A 26,182-nucleotide genomic window follows, 5' to 3' on the forward strand; every position below is an offset into this window, starting at 1 on the left:
TGGACTGTCGGGCATTTTCCTGTAGCCAAAACAGTATTCCACAGCATACATCCACACAGGTAAATGATTTAATTGGCCTTATGGATGTCTCTGTAATGCTTCACATGTTGCTGTAATTATATACAGATCATTTATTTTGGCTTTGTGCATTGAATGGAAAATATAATATACTTCATCACTTTACATCCATATTGTGAATAATAACCACACTCTGGTGTATTAACACAGTGACACTGTTGTTGGCTGTAGATATAGTCATGTATGAGTTGGCAGAACAAACCAGATTGATTAACCGATCGTTCTAAAACCTCTGGCTTAACTTCATGATTTTATTTTTCAAATGTTAGTAGGCATGAAATATTATTTCATTCTTTGGGTACATTATTGCTGCTTTCTGCTGTGTCAGGTTGACTCAATTGGTAGCACCCTTGCCTCTGAATCAGAAAGTTGTGCACTCCAGTCCCGTCAAGGACATGAGCCCATAATCTAGGCTGTTCTAGTACAGCAGAAATGTTGCTCAGTCAGAAGCACCACCTTCGATGCGATGTTAAATTGAAGACCCAACTGCCCGTTCTGGTGGTTGAGCTAGACATTAAAGCTCCTATGGCACTATTTGAAGAGGAGGAGCGAGTTCTCCCATTGCCCTGGACACTTCGCACAGGCTAAGATCACACAAACAACAATGAGCTTTAGTGATGGTAGTTGAGGAATATTTGGCTGCACTGGTGACTGCACCTGAAAGTATTTCATTGGCTGTGATTTTGCCGACTGAGGCGGGGTCGGTGCCATGGTCCCAGCCCGCTGCCTACTTCAGTCCGCACTCGCCAAGTGATTTTACCTTAATAGGGCTTGTTAAGCCCGCTCTGCGAGGTTCCCAGCCAATTAAAAGGAAGCGGATTTGATGATGCATCATCAGCCGGTTTCCTTAAAGGGGCCATGTCTTGACAGTTGTGCTGTCAGTGTTCTACAGCATTGAGGTGCTGTAAACGCTGACGAGCACTGCACAAAGGTGCACGACAGCACCCAGGCTCTCCCATGACTCCCTCTATATGCTCATGGAGGGAGTCACAGCACGAAGGGAGGTTCTCTTGCCTTTCCATGGGCGGAAGAGACCTCCCCAGGAGATCAACGCAGCCTGGTTGCACATTGCCCAGGAGGGCACAAGCAGGGATGTCGTCCGGAGGACCAGGCTGCAGTGGTGCAAACCTTTGTGATCCCAGTAGATCACGAAACGTTACTTCCAACCCGCACTCGACCTCCTCCTGCTGTGCCACTCATCACATCCACATCACTCTGCCTTCGCTACCCTACTCCTGCATATCTTTACTCACACTTACTTACCTTGCACCTCCACCCATCCCTCTCTATCTACATTATCACTTCCCCATCTCACTCACCCTCATCCTACTGCAAGCATACGAACTAACAACACACAAGGGTAGGCATTTGGGTGGTTTAGCCAATGTTCATGTGAAGTTTCTGTTGATGTGCGGTCAAACATTGAAACCTTTATTTCAGCACTTTGTGTTCTTGGACAGATTTGTGTGCACCTTTTTGGAAGTGGTTTAGTGAGTTGTAGTGAATGGCGAGACATAAGGTTACCCCCGCCCACCCCACGTGCTAGTCAGAGTAGAAATAGAAGGATATTTCAGATGAATAGGTGGCTAGAGTAATGGTGCAAGGGGGAGGGATTCAAATTCCTGGGACATTGGAACCGGTTCTGGGGGAGGTGGGACCAGTTCAAACCGGACGGTTTGCACCTGGGCAGGGCTGGGACCGATGTCCTAGGGGGGAGTGTTTGCTAGTGCTCTGGGGGAGGGTTTAAACTAAAGTGGCAGGGGGTTGGGAACCTGCGCAGGGAGACAGAGGAAAGGGAAACGAGGATAAAAGCAAAAGATAGGAAGGGGAAAAACAAAAGTGGCAGTCAGAGAAATCAACGGTTTAAATCAAACATGGCCACAGTAAATAATAATAATTCTAATAGGTCTAAGAGTGTTAAAAAAACAAGCCTGAAGGCTTTGTGTCTTAATGAGAGGAGCATTCGTAATAAGGTGGATGAATTAGCTGCGCAAATAGAGGTAAACTAATATGATTTGTTTGGGATTACGGAAACATGGCTCCAGGGTGACCAAAGCTGGGAAGTCAACATCCAGGGCTATTCAATATTCAGGAAAGATGGGCAAAAAGGAAAGCGAGGTGGGGTAGCATTGCTGGTTAAAGAAGGGATTAACACAATTGTAAGGAAGGATATTTGCTCTGATGATGTGGAATCTGTATGGGTAGAACTGAGAAATACCAAGGGGCAGAAAACATTAGTGGGAGTGGTATATAGACCTCCAAACAGTAATGCGGAGGTTGGGGATGGCATTAAAAGGGAAATTAAAGAAGCGTGCAATAAGGGCACAGCAGTCATCATGGGTGACTTTAATCTACATATAGATTGGGCTAACCAAATTAGTAACAATACTGTGGAGGAGGAATTCCTGGAGTGTTTACAGGATGGTTTCCTGGACCAATATGTCGACGAACCAACCAGAGATCAGGCCATCTTAGACTGGGTATTATGTAACGAGAAAGGATTAATTAGCAATCTAGTTGTACGGGGCCCCTTGGGTCGGAGCGATCATGATATAGAATTCTTCATTTAAGATGGAGAATTAAGTAGTTGACTCAGACTAGGGTCCTGAATTTAAATAAAGGAAACTGCAATGGTCTGAGGCGCGAGTTGGGTAGGATTGATTGGGGAATGTCACTCAAAGGGTTGACGGTGGATAGGCAATGGCAAACATTCAAAGACCACATGGATGAACTACAGAATTTGTTCATCCCAGTTTGGCATAAAAATAAAACAAAAAAGGTGACTCAACTGTGGCTAACAAGGGAAATTAGGGATAGCATAAGATCCAAGGAGAGGACATATAAATTGGCCAGAAAAAGCAGTAAACCTGAGGATTGGGAGCAGTTTAGGATTGAACAAAGGAGGACAAAGGCATTAATTAAGAAGGGGAAAATAGAATACGAGAGTAAGCTTGCAGGGAACATAAAAACTGACTAAAAGCTTTTATAGATATATGAAGAGAAAAAGATTGGTGAAGTCAAGCGTAGGTCCCCTGCAGTCAGAATCGGGAATTTATAATGGGGAACAAAGAAATGGCAGACCAATTAAATACATATTTTGGTTCTGTCTTCACAAAGGAGGACACAAATAACCTCCCAGAGATGTCTGGGAACATAGAGTCTGATGATAGGGAGGAACTGAAAAAAATCAGTATTTGTAGGGAAATGGTGTTAGGGAAATTGATGGGATTGAAGGCCGATAAATCCCCAGGGCCTGATAATCTACATCCTAGGGTACTTAAGGAAGTGGCCCCAGAAATAGTAGATGCATTGCTGATCATCTTCCAACATTCGATGGAATCTGGAACAGTACCCATGGATTGGACGGTAGCTAATGTTGCCCCACTATTCAAAAAAGGTAGTAGAGAGAAAACAGGGAATTACAGACCGGTAAGCCTGACATCAGCAGTGGGGAAAATGCTAGAGTCCATTATAAAAGATGTAATAGCAGAGCACTTGGAAAAGTGTGACGGGATCGGACAAAGTCAGCATGGATTTACAAAAAGTAAATCGTGCTCGACTAATCTGGAATTTTTTGAGGATGTAACTGGTAAAATAGATAAGGGAGAACCAGTGAATGTGGTGTATTTGGACTTTCAAAAGGCTTTCGATAAGGTCCCGCATAAGAGATTAGCGTGTAAAGTTAAGGCACATGGGAATGGGGGCAAGGTATTGACTTGGATAGAGAACTGGTTGGCAGACAGAAAGCGAAGAGTTGGAATAAACGGGTCTTTTTCCAAGTGGCAGGCAGTGACTAGTGGGGTACCACAGGGATCGGTCCTTGGACCCCAGCTATTCACAATATATATTAATGATCTAGACAAGGGAACTAGATGTAATATCTCCAAATTTGCAGACGACACAAAGCTGGGTGGGCGTGTGTGCTGGGAGGAGGATGCCGAGAAACTACAGGATGATTTGGACAGGTTGGGTGATATGGCAGATGCAAAAAACGTGGATAAATGTGAGGTTATCCACTTTAGTGGCAAAAACAGGAAGGCAGATTATTATCTGAACGGCAATAGATTGGGAGAAGGGGAAGTGCAACGAGACCTGGGTGGGCGTGTGTGCTGGGAGGAGGATGCCGAGAAACTACAGGATGATTTGGACAGGTTGGGTGATATGGCAGATGCAAAAAACGTGGATAAATGTGAGGTTATCCACTTTAGTGGCAAAAACAGGAAGGCAGATTATTATCTGAACGGCAATAGATTGGGAGAAGGGGAAGTGCAACGAGACCTGGGTGTCCTTGTGTACCAGTCACTGAAGGTAAGCATGCAGGTACAGCAAGCAGTTAAGAAGGCAAATGGTATGTTGGCCTTCGTAGCGAGAGGGTTTGAGTACAGGAACAAGGATGTCTTGCTGCAGTTGTACAGGGCCTTGGTGAGACCACATCTGGAGTATTGTGTGCAGTTTTGGTCGCCTTATCTGAGGAAGGATGTTCTTGCCATGGAAGGAGTTCAGCGAAGATTCACCAGGCTGATACCTGGGATGGCAGGAATGGCATATGAGGAGAGATTGGGTCGATTGGGCTTATTCTTGCTGGAGTTTAGAAGAATGAGCGGGGATCTCATTGAAACTTGTAAAATTCTGACAGGACTGGACAGACTAGATGCAGGAAGGATGTTCCCGATGGTCGGGGAGCCCAGAACCAGGGATCACAGTCTAAGGATAAGGGGTATGCCATTTAGGACAGAAATGAGGAGGAATTTCTTCACCCAGGGAGTGGTGAACCTGTGGAATTCTCTATCACAGAAGGCAGTAGAGGCCAATTCATTAAATATATTCAAGAAGGAGTTGGATATATTTCTAAGGGGTATGGGAAGAAAGCAGGGACTGGGTACTGAATTTCGATGATCAGCCATGATCGCATTGAATGGCGGAGCAGGCTCGAGGGGCCGAATGGCCTACTCCTATCTTCTATGTTTCTCCCTGCAATGGTGACGAGTGTGAAAGGAATGGCTTGGGCATTGTAGGGATTCTTTATGGTGTTGGTGTGGGGTGGTGCCAACCTGGTATCATGTGGCATCCAGGGTGTACAGCGTCAAGTGAAGTAAATCTGGCCATGGTGCGGCCATCCCTGGCCTCCCGGGCAGCAATGTGGTCGGGTGCTGATGCACTGTGTCCTGTGTAGCATCAGTTGATTGCAGAGAAGGTTGGTGTAATTGTTGCTGCTGGTGTGCCCGGTGATGCTGGTGTTGGGACTGATCTTAGTGGGATTCTGAGGACTAAGGTGAGATATTTTCAAGGGCAACGATGCTGATGGAATAGATGGCAGCTGAGGTTGAGATAACAGAAGCGATCTGTCAGTGGTGGGAGAGGTTTTTCCAATGAGGTGGCACTGGATAGAGTTTGCTCCAAACACTTGCAAGCTGCAGAAAGCTCTATGTCTTCCAAATGCAGTAAGCAACAGTTTTTGAGCTTTGAAAGTGAACAGCTGCAACATGGGATCTTTTATACACTTTTGGCAGCTGTCAGGTCATGAGATAATTCAATGCTGAATCCACTCACTGCATGCTGAGCTGACGTGTTCCCCGAGAAGTGGGTAACCCGTGGGGGAGCACGTAAAATTGAAATGGAGGCTTAAAATAAGTAAATGGGTTGTTAACATCTAATTAAATGATGAGTTGCCTCCCCCGCCACTTGGTGTCGAGTCTGTTCAGCCGCGCAGACTCAACACCTGGGAAACTCGTGTGGAGGCGAGTTGACAGCAGGTTCCTTACCCACTGTCAATTTTTGCTATTTTGACAGCCGACCCGCCTCCGAACCTGCCCTCTGAGCGGCGGCAAAATTCAGCCCCTTGTCTCTGAAATACTTGGATACATTTGCGAGAAATGTGATAAGGCACTGTATAAATAGTGTATTCCTGGGAGGAATTACATTATCGTCACCTTGCGCTCTGCAGCTGTGCTGATAGCTAACTGGACATGTGTTGTTTCTCCTTTTTAAATAAGATTAGACCACAGTGATCACTTTTCCCAGGATGTATTATAACAGTGGTATCAACACATTCCCTCCCTCCCATGTTTGACTAACTTGATCGAGTTCTTTGAAGTAACTGAGAGGGTTGATGAGGATAGTGCGGTTGATGTTGTGTATATGGACTTTCAAAAGGCATTTGATAAAGTACCACATAATAGATTTGTTACCAAAATTAAAGTTCATGGGATTCAAGGGACCAATGGATTCAAAATTGGCTAACGGACAGAACGTAGTGGTACAATGTTCCCCCTAATTTATTTTTTGGTGCACGGTCCCTTTTAATGGGCTGCATGGCCCATTCAAAATTCTGCACATGCACAAAATCTCCCATTTGAAAATCTGGTCCCAGGGTGTGCGGGACCTCCAGAGCTTAATGGGAACGTTGTAGTGGTGAACGGTTGTTTTTCAGACTGGAGGGAAGTACACAGTGGTGTTCCCCAGGAGTCAGTATTAGGACCACTGCTCTTTTTGATATATATATTAATGACTTGGGTATACAGGGCATAATTTCAAAGTTTGCAGATAATACAAACCTCGGAAATGTAGTAAACAAAGAGGATAGTAACACATTTCAGGAGGACATACAGACTGGTGAAATGGGTAGACACATGGCAGATGAAATTTAATGCAGAGATGTGTGAGGTGGTAGACTGTTGTAGGAAGAATGAGGAGAGGAAATATGAACTAAATGGTACAATTTTAAAGCGGGTGCAGGAACGGAGAGACCCGGGGGTGTATCTACACAAATCTTTGAAGGTGGCAGGACAAGGTAGAAAGCTGTCCTAATACAGGAATACATGGTGGAGGAAGCAGATCCAATAGTAACATTCAAAAGGGAATTGGATAAATACTTGAAGGGAAAAAATTTACAGGGCTATGGGGAATGAGAGTGCAATTAATTGGATAGCACTACCAAAGAGCCAGCACAGGCTCATTGGGCCGAATGGCTTCCTTCTGTGCTGTATCATTCTATATATACAAACATAGCAGGAAAGCTTTGCTGACGAGTTTGTTTGAACCATGACACAAAAGGTGCATTGAATATTGTACAAGATTACACAGCTCCAACAAGTGGTTTCTTTTTATCATTCCAATGTTTTAAACCATAAAACAGAAAATGTGCCCAGATTACTAAGTTGATTAGCTGCCATTTTGAGAGAGAACTTTTTTTTCCTCTGTATGCATGTTTCATTTTATTTGGAACTGTAAAAGAGCAAAATTTCTGCAGAAAAAAATAGTGAGTCGTGTTATACCTTTTTTTCTTGCTCTTTCTGCTAATTTTCTGCCCTCTCCTCCCCTCCTGAATGTAATAACTCCTGGCTGGGATACAATTCTACAGGTATCGGGCATCCTCCAGTACCTTTCCCAAGTGGCCATTCTCCATGCATGAGCCTAGACAATAACCGTTCAGGGGTTTGGAGGATCAACCAGTCAGTATTGGGCACTCTACCTGATTTTTACCCTCTAATGCAGGTACAGGAGGGAGGCCAGCTGGTAGTGCTCCTACTCCTACATGTGGTGAGATCGGCTAAATCCACTGCCTGGATTGAACCTGGGACCTTTCTGGTCTGTGTGGCTCAGCTGGTCTTTTTTTCAGAAAAGATCCTCCGTGTATTCTTGGTGCAGGTCAGTTTAATATCACTTGCCAATAAAAGTGTTCATCACAAACTACCAGAGCAATGTTCTGTTTGCAAAGTTCAACTGTAAATCTAATATTTAATTTTGTCTGTTTTTTCAAATAAAGAAAAATTGTGCATTGCAGCTTTTTATGGGCAGTTAGATTTTTTTTTTGTGTTGCTAAATTTGCTTGATAAAGTCTTGCTGCATTTCGTGAGAACTTCGCCAGCTGCTGTATTGAGGACAGATGACATTTGCTTACAGGAAGTCTCTTATCATTTGCTGAACGATGGCTATTATCTTGTGGCTGAAGCATTCAACTATGAAAATAAAATTATTTGTCAATCTTGTTCACTTTGCTTTGGCCACTTTTTAAAAAAAAAAAAAAAATGGGATCTGCCCCAGTTTCTAATAGGAATCTATTTGCGATATTACTTCAAATAGGCAGTATAATGCAATAGTATTTTTTGACGCAAAGATTTAAATTCAGATGAACCAATAATGAATGTTTTTAGTGCAAATACGTTTTTGTGATTTCAGAAGGTGGATTTGCACTCATTTTTAGAGCAATGTGAATTGAGCACAGTGTCATCATTGTGCAACTGTTTTTTAAGCTGTGGGTTACAGCCTCATTCATTAGTTTTCAGTTGATTTACACCCTTGTAAACTCTGGCTCCATTCCATGCTTTACAGTTGTCAATCACCTGATCACCATGTCAACTGTCCTTGTGCTTTGTGACATACACTAAGAAACTTAGAGAAACATTTTTAGCTGAAGGTTTTTATTATTTTAAGTGCACTTTAACACCATTTTAACTGTGCATAACCCTATTTAGAAGACAAAGAACAGACCTTCTGCTCCCAAACATTATCAAATGATTAGTATGATTGTGTGGGACATTAGTCAGTCAGAATCAGTTGTGATTCACCCCATGGTCAAAGACTGGCTACTTCAGTAAGGTACCACAGGGCTGTTGGCACCCACGGAACCATGCTGCAGCAAGCATTGATGCCTTCCTAAGATGGCGGGGAAAAAATTGTGCCAAGTGTGGATGGGGGGGTGAATTAATATAGGTGCTTCAGAATACCAACAACATTATAGAAGGCACCATTTGCATCTGTGTTGCTCATTTTGTAATTTCTGAGCTTTCTGCCATTCATTGTCCCACCTAGTTTGGTACTATCTGCAAGTTTGTTTTGCGTTTCTGAATCCAAGTCATTGATCTAAATTAGTAACTGTAGTGCTCCCAACAGCAATCCCTGAGGCATCATCTTCACCGTCTGATGCCATATTGCCTTCTATGAGGCCATTATTGTGTAGAAAATTCTAAGTTTACTCATACTTCAGTTCCATGAAAAACAAGAACATTAATTAAGAGCAATGAATCTGACGCTATCTATCTGTTTTGTTGCCCTTTTGGAATATGGACATCATGTTCAGCCTGCTGCTACACTTCAGCTTATTCCTGTGGCCACTTTAAGCACTACGAAATGCACTGCTTCATGCACTACCAGTTGCTCTCCTAAAATGATGCAGATATGCTCACAGACACTGGGATAAAGCGATACCCATTTGCTTACTCACCATTGCTGACAGATGGTAGACAGTGAGATTGGCACTACAATAAGAGGGAAAAATGCGATGCTATCAAATTTATGAGCATAATTGAGGGTGGTGCTACATTGTAGCGGCTGTATTTAAAAAGCTGAAAAATCCATGGCTTAACAAATTTGGTTTATGTTTTGACAAATCAAATCATGGGTAGATTTTGTTCATTCATTGTAACTTGGCCCATTTTTATTAAAATGTTATTTAAAGATGTGATGTTTTTTTTGTTAGTTTTCATTCAAGTAATGTTTGTGGTTGTTAAGGGATATGATGCAGTGCGTTGCTGCTGCACAGCAGGAAATTGTGCCCCATTTCTGACCACAGTGGTTTTCGTTTCACATCACAATGCAGTATGAACAAACGTAGATGGGAGCAAGAAGTGGGCTTCGTTGGTATTTTTCTCTCTCAATAACCCATTATGTTACATATGCAAAATATTTTTTTTATGATCCTTGAGAATGAAGCAGAAACTATTAAGTTGTTTACAAATTTCATTGACAGAATCAACCGGAGCTGGTTACCGCAGTAACACATGCAATACTGTAATATCCTTCCGATCTAACCTTATGATCTGTTTCCTTTCTGAAATAAAGTTGCATCAGTGCATAGGGTTATGGTAGCATAGTGGTTATGTTACTGGACTAGTAACCCAGAGGCCTGGGATGTGGGAGACATGAGTTGAAATCCCACCATGACAGCTGGGGAATTTAAATTCAGTTAATTAAATAAATCTGGAATATAAAGCTAGTACCATTAATGGTGACCATATAACTACTGTCGTAAAAAACAATCTGGTTCACTAATATCCTTTGGGGAAGGAAATCTGCTGTCCTTACCTGGTCTGACCTATACGTAACCCAGCAGCAGCAGAATTGCATTCCACCACAATCTGTAACCTCCATGGCCCGGCATTACCATTACCATCAAGCCAGGGGAGTGCAGAAGAGCATGCCAGGAGCAGCACCAGGTGTACCTAAAAATGAGGTGCCAACCTGGTGTAGCTATGTGACAGGACTATATGCATGCTAAACAGAGAAAGCAGTATGCTATAGACAGATCTAAGTGATCCCACAATGGATCAGATCAAAGCTCTGCCATCCTGCCACATCCAGTCATGAATGGTGGTGAACAATTAAACAACTAACGGGAAGAGAGGGGTCCATGAACAATGATGGAGGGGCCTAGCACATGAGTGCAAAAGACAAGGCTAAAGTGTTTGCAACCATCTTGGATGATCCATCTCTGCCTCCTCCTGACGCCCTCATCATCACAGAAGCCAGTCTTCAGCCAATTCGATTCACGCCACATGATCAAGAAACGGCTGAGCGCACTGGATACAGCAAAGGCTATGGGCCCCCAACAACATCCCGGTAGTAGTGCCGAAGATATGTTCCAGAATTAGCCGCGCCTCTAGCCAAGTTGTTTCAGTGCAGCTACAGCACTACCATCTACCCGACAATGTGGAAAATTACCCTGTTATGTCCTGTCCACAAAAAGCAGGACAAATCCAATCTGGCCAATTACTGCCCCATCGGCCTACTCTCAATCATCAGCAAATTGATGGAAGGGGTTGTCGACAGTGCTACCCAGCGGCACTGAGTCAACAATAATGTGCTCATCGATGCTCAGTTTACATTCTGCCAGACCACTCTGCTACAGACCGCATTACAGCCTTGATTCAAACACGGATAGAAGTGCTGAATTCCAGAGGTGAGGTGAAAGTGATTGCCCTTGCCACACTTGGTCAAATGCTGCCTTGATGTCATCAAGAAGCCTTAGTAAAATTGTAGTCAATGGGAATTGGGAAAACTCTCCACTGGCTGGAGTCATACCTAGCACAAAGGAAGGTGGTTGTTGGAGGCCAATCATCTCAGCCATGGCTGCAGGAGTTCCTCAGGGCAGTGTGCTAGGCCCAGCCATCTTCAGCTGCTTCATCAATGACCTTCCCTCCATCGTAAGGTCAGAAGTGGGGATGTTCACTGGTGACTGCACAGTGTTCAGTTCCATTCGCAAAACCTCAGATAATGAAGCATTCCATGCCTGCATGCAACAAGACCTGGACAACATTCAGGCTTGGGCTGATAAGTGGCAAGTAACATTCGCACCACACAAGTGCCAGACAATGACCAACAAGGGAGAGAGTCTAACCAACTCCCCATGACATTCAAGGGCATTGCCATTGTCTAATCCCCCACCGTCAACGTCCTGGGGGTCACCATTGACCAAAAACTTAACTGGACCAGCCACATAAATACTGTGGCAACAAGAGCAGGTCAGAGGCTGGGTATTCTGCAGCACGTGTCTCACCTCCTGACCCCCCAAAGCCTTTCCACCATCTGCAAGGCACAAGTCGGGAGTGTGATGGAATACTCCCCACTTGCCTGGATGAGTGTAGCACCAACAGCTCGAAGCTCGACACCATCCAGGACAAAGCAGACCACTTGATTGGCACGCCATCCACCACCTTAAGCATTCACTCCCTCCGCCACCGGCGCACCGTGTGTACCATCTACAAGATGCACTGCAGCAACTCGCCAAGGCTTCTTCGACAGCACCTCCCAATCCCATGACATCTACCACCTAGAAGGACAAGAGCAGCCAGCGCATGGGAACGCCACCCCCTCTGACTTGGAAGTATATCGCCGATCCTTCATCGTCGCTGAGTCAAAATCTTGGAACTCCCTCCCTAACCGCACTGTGGGAGTACCTTCACCACACGGACTGCAGTGGTTCAAGGTGGCAGCTCATCACCTTCTCGAGGGCAATTAGGGATGGGCAATAAATGCTGGCCTTGCCAGTGACTCCTGCATCCTGTGACTAAATTTAAAAAAAAATAATAATCGTACATTTATCTGCATTAACTGTCATCTGCCAGACCTGGGCCTATTTTCCCCATCTCATCTAGCTCCAATTGTAGGTTTTTTTCATTCAAGCTTCTAACACTCGAGCAAATCTTTGTCAGCTGTGAACTTGTGGGCAGTTATTTTAACTGAGATTTCGCATTTAAAGCTGCCGACAAGTTGGTACCATACAGTGCCAAGGGGCGCTGAACATTGTTTTGCGTTTTGATATTGAGCTGTGGAGTAGAGGCTACACAGTTCCCACAAGTAGGAAGGGAAGATTGATGGAAGAGTTACACTAGACTGTTCTTGCTCATCATCTCTTCATGGCATTCAAGAAGGCCTGGCAAGTTATTAGGCCACCGACTTGCCAAAAGAGAGAAGAATGGAAATAGCTGTCTAAAAAAACTGCCATGTCCCACCGTGGTTCATTTTCAGTAATATTTCAGTAGCTACTCAATCTTGGGTATTTGCGTCGCAAAGAGAATGCCTGCTTCAATTATGTTTCACCTTTCACCAATTATTTTCTTTTCCCCTCTTGAAGACATCCTTGCTGAGTCCAATTCCATTGACACCAGGTACCCTCTGCTGCCATGCCCACGTGAGCGTTGAATGCCAGCAGGCTAATGTTTTCAGTTGCATCTTAAATATCCAACTTCTACGACATGGCATTGCTTATTCTATCAATGGCACTAATAACATTAAGACTTGAAATAGATTACAGTGAGCGATAAGTTCCAAAAAGACTACGGAAATTGTTTACTGTTTTCATCTGCAACTGAGAGTTCCTGCTGGTTGGAAACAAGATTTTTTTTTTTTTTGCTTTTGTAAAGTAAGTCTATTGAAACAGGAGAAATGGGGTTACTTTGGGTTTAAAATTTTCAACTGGATTGATGTGACTAAATGTTGTGCAGGAACATGAGAACAGGAGTAAGCAATTCAGTCCCTGGAACCTGTTCTACTATTCAACTATCTATCTCTACTCCATTTACCCGCTTTGGTTCCATATCTCTTAATAGCCACACCTAACTTATCTACCTAGCCTTGGTGTCCGCTGTGGCTCAGTTGGTAGCACCCTCGCCACTGTCAGAAGGTTGTGGGTTCAAGTCCCACTCCAAAGACTTGAGCACAAAAATCTAGGCTGACAATCCAGTGCAGTACTGAGGGAGTGCTGCACTGTTGGTGGTGCTGTCATTCGGATGAGACGTTAAACCAAGGCCCCCTCAAGTGGATGTAAAAGAACCTATGGCACTATTTCAAAGAAGAGCAGAGGTGTTCTCCCCAGTGTCCTGGCCAATATTCATCTGTCAATTAACTTCACTAAAAACAGATTATCTGCTTGTTATCAAATTGCTGTTTGTGGGAGCTTGCTGTGTGCAAATTGGCTGCCGTGTTTCCTACATTTCAAAAGTACTTCATTGGCTGTAAAGTGCTTGGGACAACGTGAGGTCGTGAAAGGTGCTATATAAATGCAAGTCTTTCTTTCCTTTTTCCCTTTTTCTCTCTCTCTCTCTCTCTCTCTCTCTCTCTCTCTCTCTCTCTCTCTCTCCTTACTCACTCTCCTTTCTTTCTCTCCTTCCACTCACACTCTCACTCACTCACTCACACTCACACACTCTCACACTCTCTGACTAAATTTCTCTCTCTACCATATCAACTCCTTTAATCATCTTAAACACCTCGATTAGATCACCCCATAATCTTCTATACTCTAGAGAATACAAGTGTAGTCTGTGCAACCTGTCCTCCTAATTTAACCCTTTTAGCCCCAGTATCATTCTGATGAATTTGCGCTGCACCCCCTCCAAGGCCAATATATCTTTCCAGAGGTGCGGTGCCCAGAACTGAACGCAGCACTTCAGTTGTGGTCTAACCAGAGCTTTATACAACGGTAGCATAACTTCCACCACTTTGTATTCCAGCCCCTTTGCGATAAAGGCTAACATTCCATTAACCTTTTAAATTACTTTTTCTACCTGTCCACTAGCTTTTAGTGATTTCTGTACATGGACCCCTATATCACTCTGCTCCTCCACAGTTCCTAGCTTCTCGCCATTTAGAAAATACTCCGCTCTATCTTGGGCCCAAAGTAGATGACCTCGCACTTCATAGAAACCCATCTGCCACAGTTTTGCTTAATCTATCCATGTCCCTTTGCAACTTTCTGCTCTCGTCTACATTACTTACTGTGGCATCTAACTTCGTGTCGTCAGCAAATTTGGATATATGGCTCTCTTCTTTCTTCCAAGTCATTGATAAATATAATGGAAAGCTGAGGCTGCAGTACTGATCCCTGGGGGGGAACCAGTAGTCGCATCCTACCAATTGGAGTACGTACCAATTATCCCTACGTTTTGTCTCCTACCTGCTAATTAATTCCCTACCCATGTCAGTAGGTTGCCTCCAATTCTTTGCGCTCACTTCCATTTTTTTCTAATCATCATCTCCTGTGCAGAACAGTTGTCCAATACGTTGGCCACTAGCCACATATGGCCAGTTGGAAATGCAGAAGTGGCCAATTGCATTTCTGATTAGTAAATCTAAAAAATGAGTCATAGACACCATTGTTGGGCATTGATCTCATACTCATTTGCATGCCATATGGCTGTGTACTTTAACCTTTTATGTGTTTGTTGGTAAAACAAAATGCAGTGTGTGTGTGTTCTTTGATAGTGCAAGTGCTTTACTTCCTTGGTTACTGAATAGTGGTAAATATTAAGTAAATATACACGAAGTACATTTATCTGTACTGTGCATGCATGTAAGGCGTTTTCTAATAAAACTAGTGCATGTGGCTAAAATGGTGTTCCCGTCGCCACACCTGTGCAGTATTTATTGGCCAACTCTGCTATAGAATTCTTGTTCCAAGCAATGAGGAACAGTTCGAGACCGAGTTTGATCCAGTCGAGCAGGACTAAAGGGCTAGGCTCATGCAAAATGTAACTTTAGGAGTAACTACGTCACCCCCCCAGAGTCAATGGTTGTAGTAGACTGCCACCTAGTGCAGTGAATGTTGAAATGTTCAGGAAGAAAAATAAATTACTGATCGAACAGCGTAAAGGTTTATGGGATTAATGCAAAGGCAGGAGGTAGATGGAAATGGTGCCCAGGTCATTTTCATGCCCCTGCAGGTGGACCGTAACAGCAGCGCTGAAGTCTGGAGCAAATCCCCTGCTCATCCTGTCATTTTGGAGTGGTTTTGGTTCAGTTGTGAAACAAAATGTAGAGGACCGCAATAAATTGATGCCATACACTTTGTGTTCATCTTGTAACTAAGAGTAAAGTAGGACATAAAGCTTTCTGCAGAATCTATGAATGGCCTTTGACAATTCAAATTTAATAAATTACTAAATATCAACAAATATATACCAGTGACTGGTTCCTGCCTTATGGGGTCTGTAAGTGAGCGTGGTACGTTTTCTAGCTCTGTCAAAGTATACTGATTGTGGTGTTTCATTTGTTTCTTTTAATCTACTGAATGTGAAATATAGATTAACAGAAAGAACTTGCATTTCTATAGCGCTTTTCAAATTCCAGCTGTGTCCTGTTAAATCCAATAGGATGGGCTGGCAAAAAGTTGCAAATAATTAGATATATGCATAAAGGGGGTGTCTGTGTATCAATATTGAGGGATTAGGATGTGGGAGCAGAATATAACGGATGCATCATTTGTGTGGCAGTGAGCTTGGATGTATTTGAGGATTTTCTTTTCCCTTCAACTGCTGTTGTTGAGCATTACTCGGCTCATAAATTGATGAGATTGCGCTGTAGTATTTTTCATAACTTGTATGGTTTACCTTGAATTTTTAAGGAAAAAAATTGCTTTGATTACACTGGTTTTTTCTTGACGAGGGTGGAGCAGGATAAGGCTTTGAGTGTGGTTCTAGTACTTACTTGCAGTGTAAGATAGCGATGAGACAAACCGCATCTGCTGTGCACTGTCAAAAATCATGTAGTAATTTTTTTTTTTTAAACTGCATCTTGCTGCCAGCCAGCATTAATAAATCCAGCAAATTTACTTTAGGGTTGCTGTCGGCTGTGAAAGACTGAGGTTTGGAGCTGACCGGGTATCGCGTAATATGCTGAGCAATCAGTGGCGAAGTTTCCTTTTTAATTGTCAAGAAATGACTTCTTAAAGAGTAAATGTGGAACTTTATTATTCTGCTTTAGCCTTCCTGCAGGTGAAATGAATAATCATTTTCAGTATCATAAAGCTTGTGTGACAGTTTGCCATGTGTGTTCCTTGTAAGCAACTGTAATATTTTAAGAAACTTAAAAAAACCTGAGAGCAGCCGACTTTTTTTAGTGGCCACCCTAGGCATATGTACCTGTGCTGTTAAATTTTAAAAAAAAAACACGGTTAATACTTTAGTTGTAACTTTAATTTGCTCCATTGTTTTGCCATGCACTAAGCTGGTTTAGCACATGATTTTTTTGGTCAAGAGGCTGAAGGCATTGTGAGAATCCTGCATCAATTCCAAAAAATTGTCAAACCCAGGCTTTTAGTTCTATAAAGCAAGAGAGTCAGATTTCAGATAGTCAAGGACATGGTCTGCTATCATCAGACTATTGGATGGTGTTTGAAAAGCCAAGCTGTAACACAATACCGAAGACCTAGATTTTGTACCTTTTTAAAGGCAATGCACCATACTGATGGTTTAGTTTCCTGTGGGTTGTACTTATCGGAAGCAACTGCAACATCAGCCTTCCTGGCCTTAATGAGCTGGGGCTTTAAGGTTGTGGTATAGTATCTGAGGCCTTTTGAGCTAAGATAATACATCAGAATTGTTGAAAATTATTTAACCTCCCTCTTTCCCCACAGCTTCATTGTTTGTCTTCCCCAGTGTGACTTTACAGTTAGTTTAGGTTTGCAGAAATAAGATGAAAAAGCACATCAACATCGAGTTTCAAATTATAAAAGATCCTTAGCCGGCCCAAACATAAGTTCTGCTCAAGAAGTTGAATGTGTGCTGCTTTTTGCAGATTTTCCTAGCAAGCATTTCTTTGTTAAAGGCGCTATATAAATGAAATTTGTTGTAGCTTTCAAAACTGCTGTCATCACCCAATGCCTCAAAAACCCTACCCTGGATTTCAAAGTCACAAATTACATTGCCTGTGGTGCATTGTCCCTTCTCGTCCCTTTTGACATGGCCGACTATGCCATTCTCCTCCAACGCCTCTCCTCCATTGTCCAGCTAAGTGAGATTACCCTTGCTTGGTTATACCTATCCAATCATAGCCTGAGAATCTCTTGCAATGGCTTCTCTTCCTGCCCCTGCACCGTTACTTCTGGAGTCCCTCGGATCTCTCCTTGGCCTATTCCTATTCCTGATCTACATGCTGCCCCATTGCGATATCATCAGAGACATGACGTTGGGTTCCACATGCACGCTGATAACGTCCAGCTCTACATCCCCACCACCTCTTGGCTCCTCCACTGTCTCTATTGGCAGCCTGCTTATCTGACATTCAGTGCGAGATGAGCTACAATTTCCTCCAATTAAACATTGGGAAGACCAAAGCTATTGTCTTTGTCCCTCACCACTGATTCCATCCCCTCCCCAGCGACTGTCTCAGACTTACCCAGACTGTTCACAGGCTGTTTGACCCCTAGTTGAGCTTCCAACCCCATGTGCTCTCCATCACTATGTCCACCTCCATAACATTGCCCATCTCCACCCCTGCTTCAGCCCATCTGTTACTGGAACCCTCATCCATGCCTTTTTCCAGACCTGACTGCCACTGCTCTCCGAACAAACGTACAATCCTCCAACCTCTATAAACTTGATCTCATCCAAAACTCTGCCCGTATCCTAACCTGTACCATGTCCTGCTCACTCCTCACCCTTGTGCTGACTTGCTTTGGCTCTCAGTCCACCAACGCCCCAAATTTAAAATTCTCGGTGTTCAAATACCTCCATTGCATCGCTCCTCCCCATCTCCAAGAACTCTACAGTCCTCCAATTCTGGCATCTTGCACACCCACTACTTTTGTCCCACCATTGGCTGCTGTGCCTTCACCCACCTAGGTGCTCTGGAATTCCCTACCTAAATGTCTCTTCCCCTCCTTTAAGATCCTCTTTAATAGCTATCTCTTTGACCAAGCTTTTGTCACCCCTCCTAATATCTCCTTCATTGGCTCAGTGTCAATCTTTTGTCTGATTACACTTCTGTGAAGTGCCTTGTGCAAGTTCTTGTTGAGAAAACTTAGAATTTAAGATGGATGAGTTGAGCATTGTTACTGATATCATTACAGACTATGCATCTAACCAGATTGAAGCCAAGCGATGGAGCTAGTTGGGTACATAATGTTTCATAGAGTGCCTCACTCGATGGTATAGCTATCAAAATGAACGAGTGACGGCAAAAAGAGAGATGATGCAGTTTGAGTAGAATAAAATAGATCAGGAACAACAGAAGTGAAAATCCAAATAATTTTTGAGAGATAATTGAAAGATGGTGGGGCAGCTGCTATATCAGTAGTTCACCTGAACTGAGCAGCAACTTGGAACTGGATGAACATTTGGGATATAGTGATGATTGTATACTGTAGTTAGTTTGAAATGGCAGTTAAGGCTAGAGCAATAACAAGCAATGCAGATGTGTGGGTCTTTTAGAAGAGCTAAGAGGAGCATTTGTATGAGAATTGAAGTACTATGGGCCTAAAAATGAGGAAGAAACTTTATTCTTACAGAACTTGGGCAGCTAAGTAAACTCCTGTTACCCAAAAGATTGTATTGGAAATAGCAACAGGGTAGTAAAAAGACAGATTGTTTACACCAGCAAGTGGGATCTGAAGAATTTTTTAAAACTATGTATAATGTTGGCACGGTGTTAAAGGGGCAAATAGATCTTAATTTACATTTTAGAAGTCTCATTTAAAGAAGTGGGGCATAGTAAGGCTTTGCTTAATACTTTTTTCTTGCAGCTTTATAGAGGCTGTGCCTGAACAATTGAAGGATGTCTAGTATAAACATGATTTTTTTTTTTAAAAAGTAAGGTTTATTGGGAACTGTTACATTCTAATGTTGATATATCAAAGAAAACCATCAGAGCGTTTATACTGAACATTAGTAGAGCGCAACTGAAGAGCTTTGAGAGGGTAGTTGATTTTTTTTAGCTGCAGTAGGTCATCGCAATTCCATTGGAATTGTGTGAGAAACTAATTAAATATTCAGTATCCTCCAATGGATATTCAATGTAGGCATGACCTACTTGAATTTCAAGAGATATTTGACCAGGCTCCACATCGGACACTAAAGAATTTGAGCTCTTGAGTTAATGACAAAGGTGGTGTTTAACAGACATTACTGGAGCTGGGAGAGGAAGAGATCTGGACAACTGCAGTGAGTGAGTGACTAAGGAATGACGGATTTTAACGTGGATGTAAATGTTAGGTAGTGCATGTTACTATATAAGAAATAAGCATGACATGTGTGCGCAATGGATGCATGCCAAAGATCAAAAGGAAATCTTGTTTGTCTCTCATTTTTGGCTCCACCAGAAGTATCAGGCCAATTGGGAGATAGGTTGGCAGAGTTGCGTTTACCAAAGAATTGGGTATTCAAACTGTGGTGGAGCAGGTTAGGGTAATGTGACTGCAAACATGTTATGACACTTAAGCTGAGAGCATGGAACAGAAGAGACAAGTAAAATAAATAAATCCCCAAGTCTGCAGTGAGACTGGTGGAGGGGGAATCTTCCTTTCTCCAGTTTCTTTAGTAGTGTGCCTCTGACATGCCCCCACTAACACGGTCAATTAACTAACTGCTTTATATATTTTTTTTTTAAGCCTGAAGCACATCTGGTTGTTAAAAGATCAGATGATTAGAATGTTAATAAATATAGCTATCAAACATTTTTTATAATGCTTTTTTGCTTTTTTCTTTTAATTGCAGGATAATTGAATGCCAAGGACTTCCTCTTGTAAGTGGACAGAGTGGTGATCCCTATGCGTCTGTCTCTCTGGTTGGTCCTTCTAGGTACAGTATTGATTCTGAAATTGTATTCCCAAATTATAATTATAAATCATATTGTGCTTATACATGGAGTAACACAACTGTATTTGCATGAGGACGGGTGGGAGAGCTTCAAAGGAAGAGCATCTATTATTAGGGACATGGTAACAGGGCACTTAGAAAATCATAATATGATTGGGCAGAGTCAACATGGATTTATGAAAGGGAAATAGTGTATGACAAATCTAATAGTTTTTTGAAGTTGTAACTAGCAGGATAGATGAGGGGGAACCAGTGGATGTAGTGTATTTGGATTTTCAAAAATCATTCGATAAGGTGCCACACAAGAGGTTATTATTGGGGCTCACAGGATTAGAGATAATATATTAGCATGAATTGAGGATTGGCCAACAGACAAAACAGAGTAGGATAAATGGGTCATTTTCGGGTTGGCAGGCTGTAACTCGTGTAGTACCGCAAGGATCAGTGCTTGGGCCCAGTGTTCCCTATAAGGAACCCGCGCAGCCTGCTTGCTGGCATTTCAATGTAAAAACCGCACATGCATGGTATATTGAAGGGGCCGCGCAGGACCAAAAAAATTTACAGGGAACATAGCTTGGGCCTCAGATATTTACGATCTATATCAGTGACTTCAATGAGGGGACCGAGTGTAAGGTATCCAAGTTTACTGACGATACAAAGCTAGGTGGAAAAGTAAGTTATGAGGAGGACGCAGAGATATATTTTGGCCAAAGCCTTTTCTTTGTTATCCTCTTCCACGGATGTTAGTCTGATAACCCAAGATGACATTGCTTCCAAATATTGTTCTATACTGTCTGAGGCCTTATGACTGTGTGAAATGTGATCTTGGAGGAAAAGGTGGCATTGTTTGATAACTATGTATCGGTGATCCTGCACAAAATGCAAGAGCAGCAAATACTTCAGGCACACAGAATGAAAAATAGAACAGCATTCTTCTTGAAAAGCACCAATCTAGTTGTGTGTCAGCTCAGCTTACAAGGTTAAGGATAAGAAGTTGGGATTGTCTGATATCTGCACAGTCGAGCCCCCTGCTCTCTTCCTCCCCCACCCTGGGTCCAGGCCTCGCTCTGATGCTGGTGGTGCAGATTTGGCCCCATTGCCATCATCTATAGCGCATGTCCCCACTGCATGAGCAGTAGTTAGGCTTTGATATCAGGCTAGTCTTCCTCTAAGCCTCATCTGGTACTTATTGAATGCCTCCATTCTTGTGTCTTGGCCGATTACCCAATAGTCAATGTAGCTCTGTCCAAAGCCGTGATACTTTGAAAGAGTACTGTGTGCAGTATTGGGCCGCACACTGTAGGAAAGATATTGAGGTATTAAAGAGGACACAATGCAGATTCACCAGATGCTTCTTGGTATGAAGAAAGACTTGAAAAATTGTCTTTTTTGTTAGAATAATGAAATTACGAGGCAGTATGCTAGTGTTTAAAATTATGAAAGGCTGGGTAGACCGAAGCGGACTATTTCTAGTAGTTGAGGGGTCAAGAAGAGGGGCCATAGATACAAGATTAAATATAAGAGATTTAGGACTACGGGCAGGAGAAAGACTTAAGAGGATGTGGAATTGACTTCCAGAATTAGTGGTTGAGGCAGAATCTAGTCAACATTCAAGATTTGATTGGATAGGTGGATGAAAGAAAAGGCGTTGAAGGGTTATGGGAGCAGGGTGGGTAAATGTGATCACAACTATTTCCTTGTGTGGAGAGTAAACACTGACGAGAATTGATTGGGCCAAGTATCCTGTTTCAGTGGTGTAATCAGGAGTGTGATGGAATACTCTCCACTTGCCTGGATGAATGCAGCTCCAACAACACTCGAAGCGCGACACCATCCAGGACAAAGCAACCCGCTTGATTGGCACCCCATCCACCACCTTAAACATTCACTCCCTCCACCACCGGTGTACCATCTACAAGATGCACGGCAGCACCTCCCAAACCCGCGACCTCTTCCACCTAGAAGGACAAGGGCATCAGGTGCAAGGGAACACCACCACCTCCAAGTTCCCCTCCAAGTAACACGCCATCCTGACTTAGAAGTATATCACCGATCCTTCATCGTCACTAGGCCAAAATCCTGGAACTCCCTACCTAACAGCACTGTGGGAGTACCATCACCACACGGACTGCAGCGGTTCAAGAAGGCGGCTCACCACCACCACCGTCTCGAGGGCAACTAGGGATGGGCAATAAATGCTGGCATTGTCAGCGACGCCCTGATCCCGTAAACAAATTTTAAAAAAATTAAAAATTTCTGTGTACTCGTTGTGGAATCTGAATGGAAAGGAACTCTACTACCTCCTCCAATTTCACTAGCAGCTGACACTAGGTCTCATCAGGGCAGATCATTAAGTCTGGATCTCCCCACCCCTTGACGTTAAGGTGGTATTCCTAATGATGAATTTGGACTAAAATGTCTCAATTTTCTGTTGTGTGTCAGGTTGGATCAAAAAAGGACCAAAGTAAAGAAGAAAACCAGCAATCCACAGTTTGATGAAACATTCTATTTTGAAGTAAGTAAGTAAGTAAGATGGAGGCCTGCATGCTGCTTCCTTCATTGGTGGAATTAACAGTTTTGTATGCATGCAACATCTGCTGAATCGAGAAATGGGAGAGAATTTCATTGATTAATCTCAAACGTGGTTCATTGAAACATTCCAGGTAACGAGAAACAGCAGTTACACCAGGAAATCCCATTTTCAAGTGGAGGAGGAAAATATTGAAAAACTGGAGATCAGGTAAATGAAGAAATGGAAGCTACCATGAAGGTGTTTGGGGAAAAATGTCAATTGGCTGAGTTGAAATGGAATCTTGAATGATCAGGTCAATATCTGATGCAAATGCCCCAGATTTTGCTGTCAAAATAACAGTGAAGCTAATGGCACTTGCCATTGTTTATGTGTAAATGATGCTGCAACTTCAGGTGAGGGGCAGATGTGCAGTTAACTGCGACTATCTAAAAGTTGCTGTCCGAGTGGCGCACCTCTGCTGTTAACTTCGCAAAAACAGCATTTTGCTGTTAACGACGTGATAAGTGTTAATAACTGTCAATCAACCTCTCTGGCACCGAAATAGCCATCATCAGTGTAGCGTCTCATTTCTTCAGGTTGTGAATTGTTTAGATCTTAAAAATGTCAAATTAAAAAAAAAACTTACTTTTTCTTTCTGTCTCTTTTTTTCCCCCTCTCTTAATCCCATCTTTCTTTACCTCTTTTTCTCTTTCTGAACTCGATTTGAAATTTAATTCGCCCCCTTTTAATTCACCCTCCTTCTCGCTGTTTATTTACCAATCCTTAAATCTCATTGGTTAAGGAGATACCCTGTTGCTCTGTTCCCTCGGCTCCCAGATGCCCTGTTTCCCTCACTGCACCGTTCTCAATTCTCACTTTCAGCAACTTAGTGGGCAAAACAATTTTAAGTTGAAGGGTGCAGGGGTGGCAGAAGCCGTTGGATGCCCTGCTACAGCAAAGTCTGACCCAATGCTCGTTGCAGCAGGGAGTGATGTGAGCCTGTTCAGTATTGATTGATTAGCGGTCCAACACTAGCGATACAAGATGATGGACTCTAATGTAATGATCAATTGGCCAAATCCAAACTTATGCTTTTATTATAATAATTCTTCAAAAAAATTCTTCATCTAAGGATTCCATTCATTCACAATGAACATACGAAAGCTCTAATGCTTCAGCAATGCTCAGTTTGTTGTTGAGGTCTAAGAGATCCAGGAAATCAAATACTGTGAATAAGTTTTGAGACTAGTTTGTTAGGGAAAGTTATCAATATTCCTTTTCTTTCTAACTCTCCTTTTCTGCTGTCGAATGGGGTCGGTCCGATGTCAGTGAGGTAAGATGGTTGATTGTTGAACAGTAAATATCTGCATGTCGTGTTACTGTGGTGCATTTTTAAAAATATAATTTGGCTGCTGTGTTTTTAACTGCATGTAAAAAGTTGACATTTTAATTTTATTACATTTGTTGGTGAGTGGAATGTGATCTTTGGAACTCGTAACACAGAACATTAACGTAGTTTTAAGCAGGGCACACCAAATAGTCATCATTGTGAACCCTGGCTGATTTTTTTTCTCTTTGCTCCCTAACCCAGGAATGGTGTGACCTGTTGTACATATATGTATATATATATATATATATATATATATATATATTTTATATATATATATATATATATATATATATATATATTTTATATATATTTATATTTGAATTCATAAAGCATCTTATGACAGTCTCAAAGTGCTTTCTACAATTAATAACTTTTGTAGTTGACTATTATATATGCAAACATGGCATCCATTCTATGCTAGCAACATGCGATAAACAGCAACAAGATGAATGACCAGTTAGTGTGATTTTGGAGACAATTGGTTGAGGGAAGAATCATGTTCAGGACACCAAAAGTAGTGCCCCTAATCAGTCACCTGTGAACTCATTTTTAATGTGGAAGCAAGTCATCCTCGGTTCCGAGGGACTGCCTAAGAAGAAGAATCCAGAGAGCTTCTGAACAGTATGACTTAATTTAACACAATAGCATACAATGACTCTCTCTTTCTCCCCCGCCCCCTACCTCTTCCCCCACACACAATTATTTCTCAGTTTCTATTTTATGGTTGTCAAACGTCCGCTCTTCTGGTCAACAATTTTTTCATGCAGAGCCACGCTGAAAATTAAGCGGCAATGGTTGTGGAAGATTTCATCTCTGGTAAAACGCAATTTATGAAGCCCAGAAACATTAAATTATTTTTTACGCTGTGAGGGACTAGAGTCGTGTGTAGGCCAGAACAGATAGGGGTGACTGGTTCCTTTCCCTGAAGAACATTAATGAACTAGTCGGGTTTTATAACCGTCCAGCAGCTTTTATGGTCACTTTCTGATACTAGATTTATTGATTCAATTTCACAACTTGCCCCGGTGGGGTTTGAACACTCAACCCCTGGATTGTTCGTCCAGTCCAATAACCACTACATTAGTGTGCCCCACTCTATGCTATAAATTATGTTTGAGACTAATTTGCATGTGGCTTTTGGATGTTGGTGATTTAGAGGGGATTTGATGTTTTCTGCACCCTTTCAGCATGTTCGTACAGTGTGACATACTCCCTGTCATCTTTATAGAATTCTAGATGGTGGGAACGAATAGTAAAGCCATAATTTGTTCGCGGGTCTAGTCTGGTATTTCAAAATGTGAGCATGAAGCTCAATTTGTCACTGTAACTACAGGATTCAATTACACCCTTTTTACTCACTGCATACCATTCATTCTTTTTATTATTTGTATGTTGTGAATGAAAACCCTGATTTATGCTGATTGATCATGGTGATGCCAGCACTGCTGGGAAGGGAGAAAGAAAAAACAAATGGGATTGTCACTAAATTATGGCTCCTAGGGTGGCACATATATATATTTTCAGTTGTGAACCCTCTTGCTCATTTGCCACACTGCAGTGGTGAACTACAACACTGGCTTACTGCACTACCCATCCTAGATCTGTTATTTCATCTAAGGAAACTCATTTAAGGTGCTTCACAGTATCACATTGGAAAAGTGTGAAGTGAGTATTCTGTAATGATTAAACCATTTTGTACATCTTTTTCCACAAAGCCAGGAATAAAGGATTCTTTTAAGGTTGTGTTCTCAGATGGTGCCAAACGTATACAATTAGACATTTCAGTTAAAATTGATTTGTTTTAGAGCTGGAATTGACAATCTATTCAGTACTGTTTGTGGTACTTCTGGGGTTTATAACGGAGCATTAGCACTTTCCTATAACAGAAAATACTTGAAATACTCAGCATGCCAGTCTGCATCTGTAGAGAGAAAAGACAGGTTCATATTCTGAAGAGATTCTGCCCAAAACATTAACCTGTCTTTTTCATCCCTCTCTGACTGACCTGCTTTGAATTTCCAGCATTTTCTGTTTGTTTGTAACCCTGTTACTAGGTAGTACTCATTTTATGTGACCCAATTTAATTTGCCCTTCATTTTTTTTTTTATCATGCAT

General features: G+C 42.4%; 1 protein-coding gene across 2 annotated transcripts in view; it reads left to right on the forward strand.

Annotated features, from left to right (window-relative positions):
- The window catches only part of rasa2 (RAS p21 protein activator 2), a 191,712-nt gene that overhangs the window by 102,732 nt on the left and 62,798 nt on the right, over positions 1-26,182 (forward strand). The window contains exons 6-8 of one of the 2 annotated variants that reach the window (XM_085989925.1): positions 20,064-20,147; positions 22,608-22,680; positions 22,829-22,905. In XM_085989925.1, coding sequence (XP_085846051.1) covers positions 20,064-20,147; positions 22,608-22,680; positions 22,829-22,905 — 234 coding nt within the window. Of the gene's footprint in view, positions 1-20,063; positions 20,148-22,607; positions 22,681-22,828; positions 22,906-23,566; positions 24,011-26,182 lie in introns of those variants that run through there. The other variant, XM_085989926.1, reaches the window with a different exon arrangement.

The sequence above is a fragment of the Somniosus microcephalus genome, chromosome 6 (assembly GCF_052327205.1).
Source record: "Somniosus microcephalus isolate GS21.2 chromosome 6, FLI_Smic_1.0, whole genome shotgun sequence".
NCBI classification, from domain to species: Eukaryota; Metazoa; Chordata; class Chondrichthyes; order Squaliformes; family Somniosidae; genus Somniosus; species Somniosus microcephalus.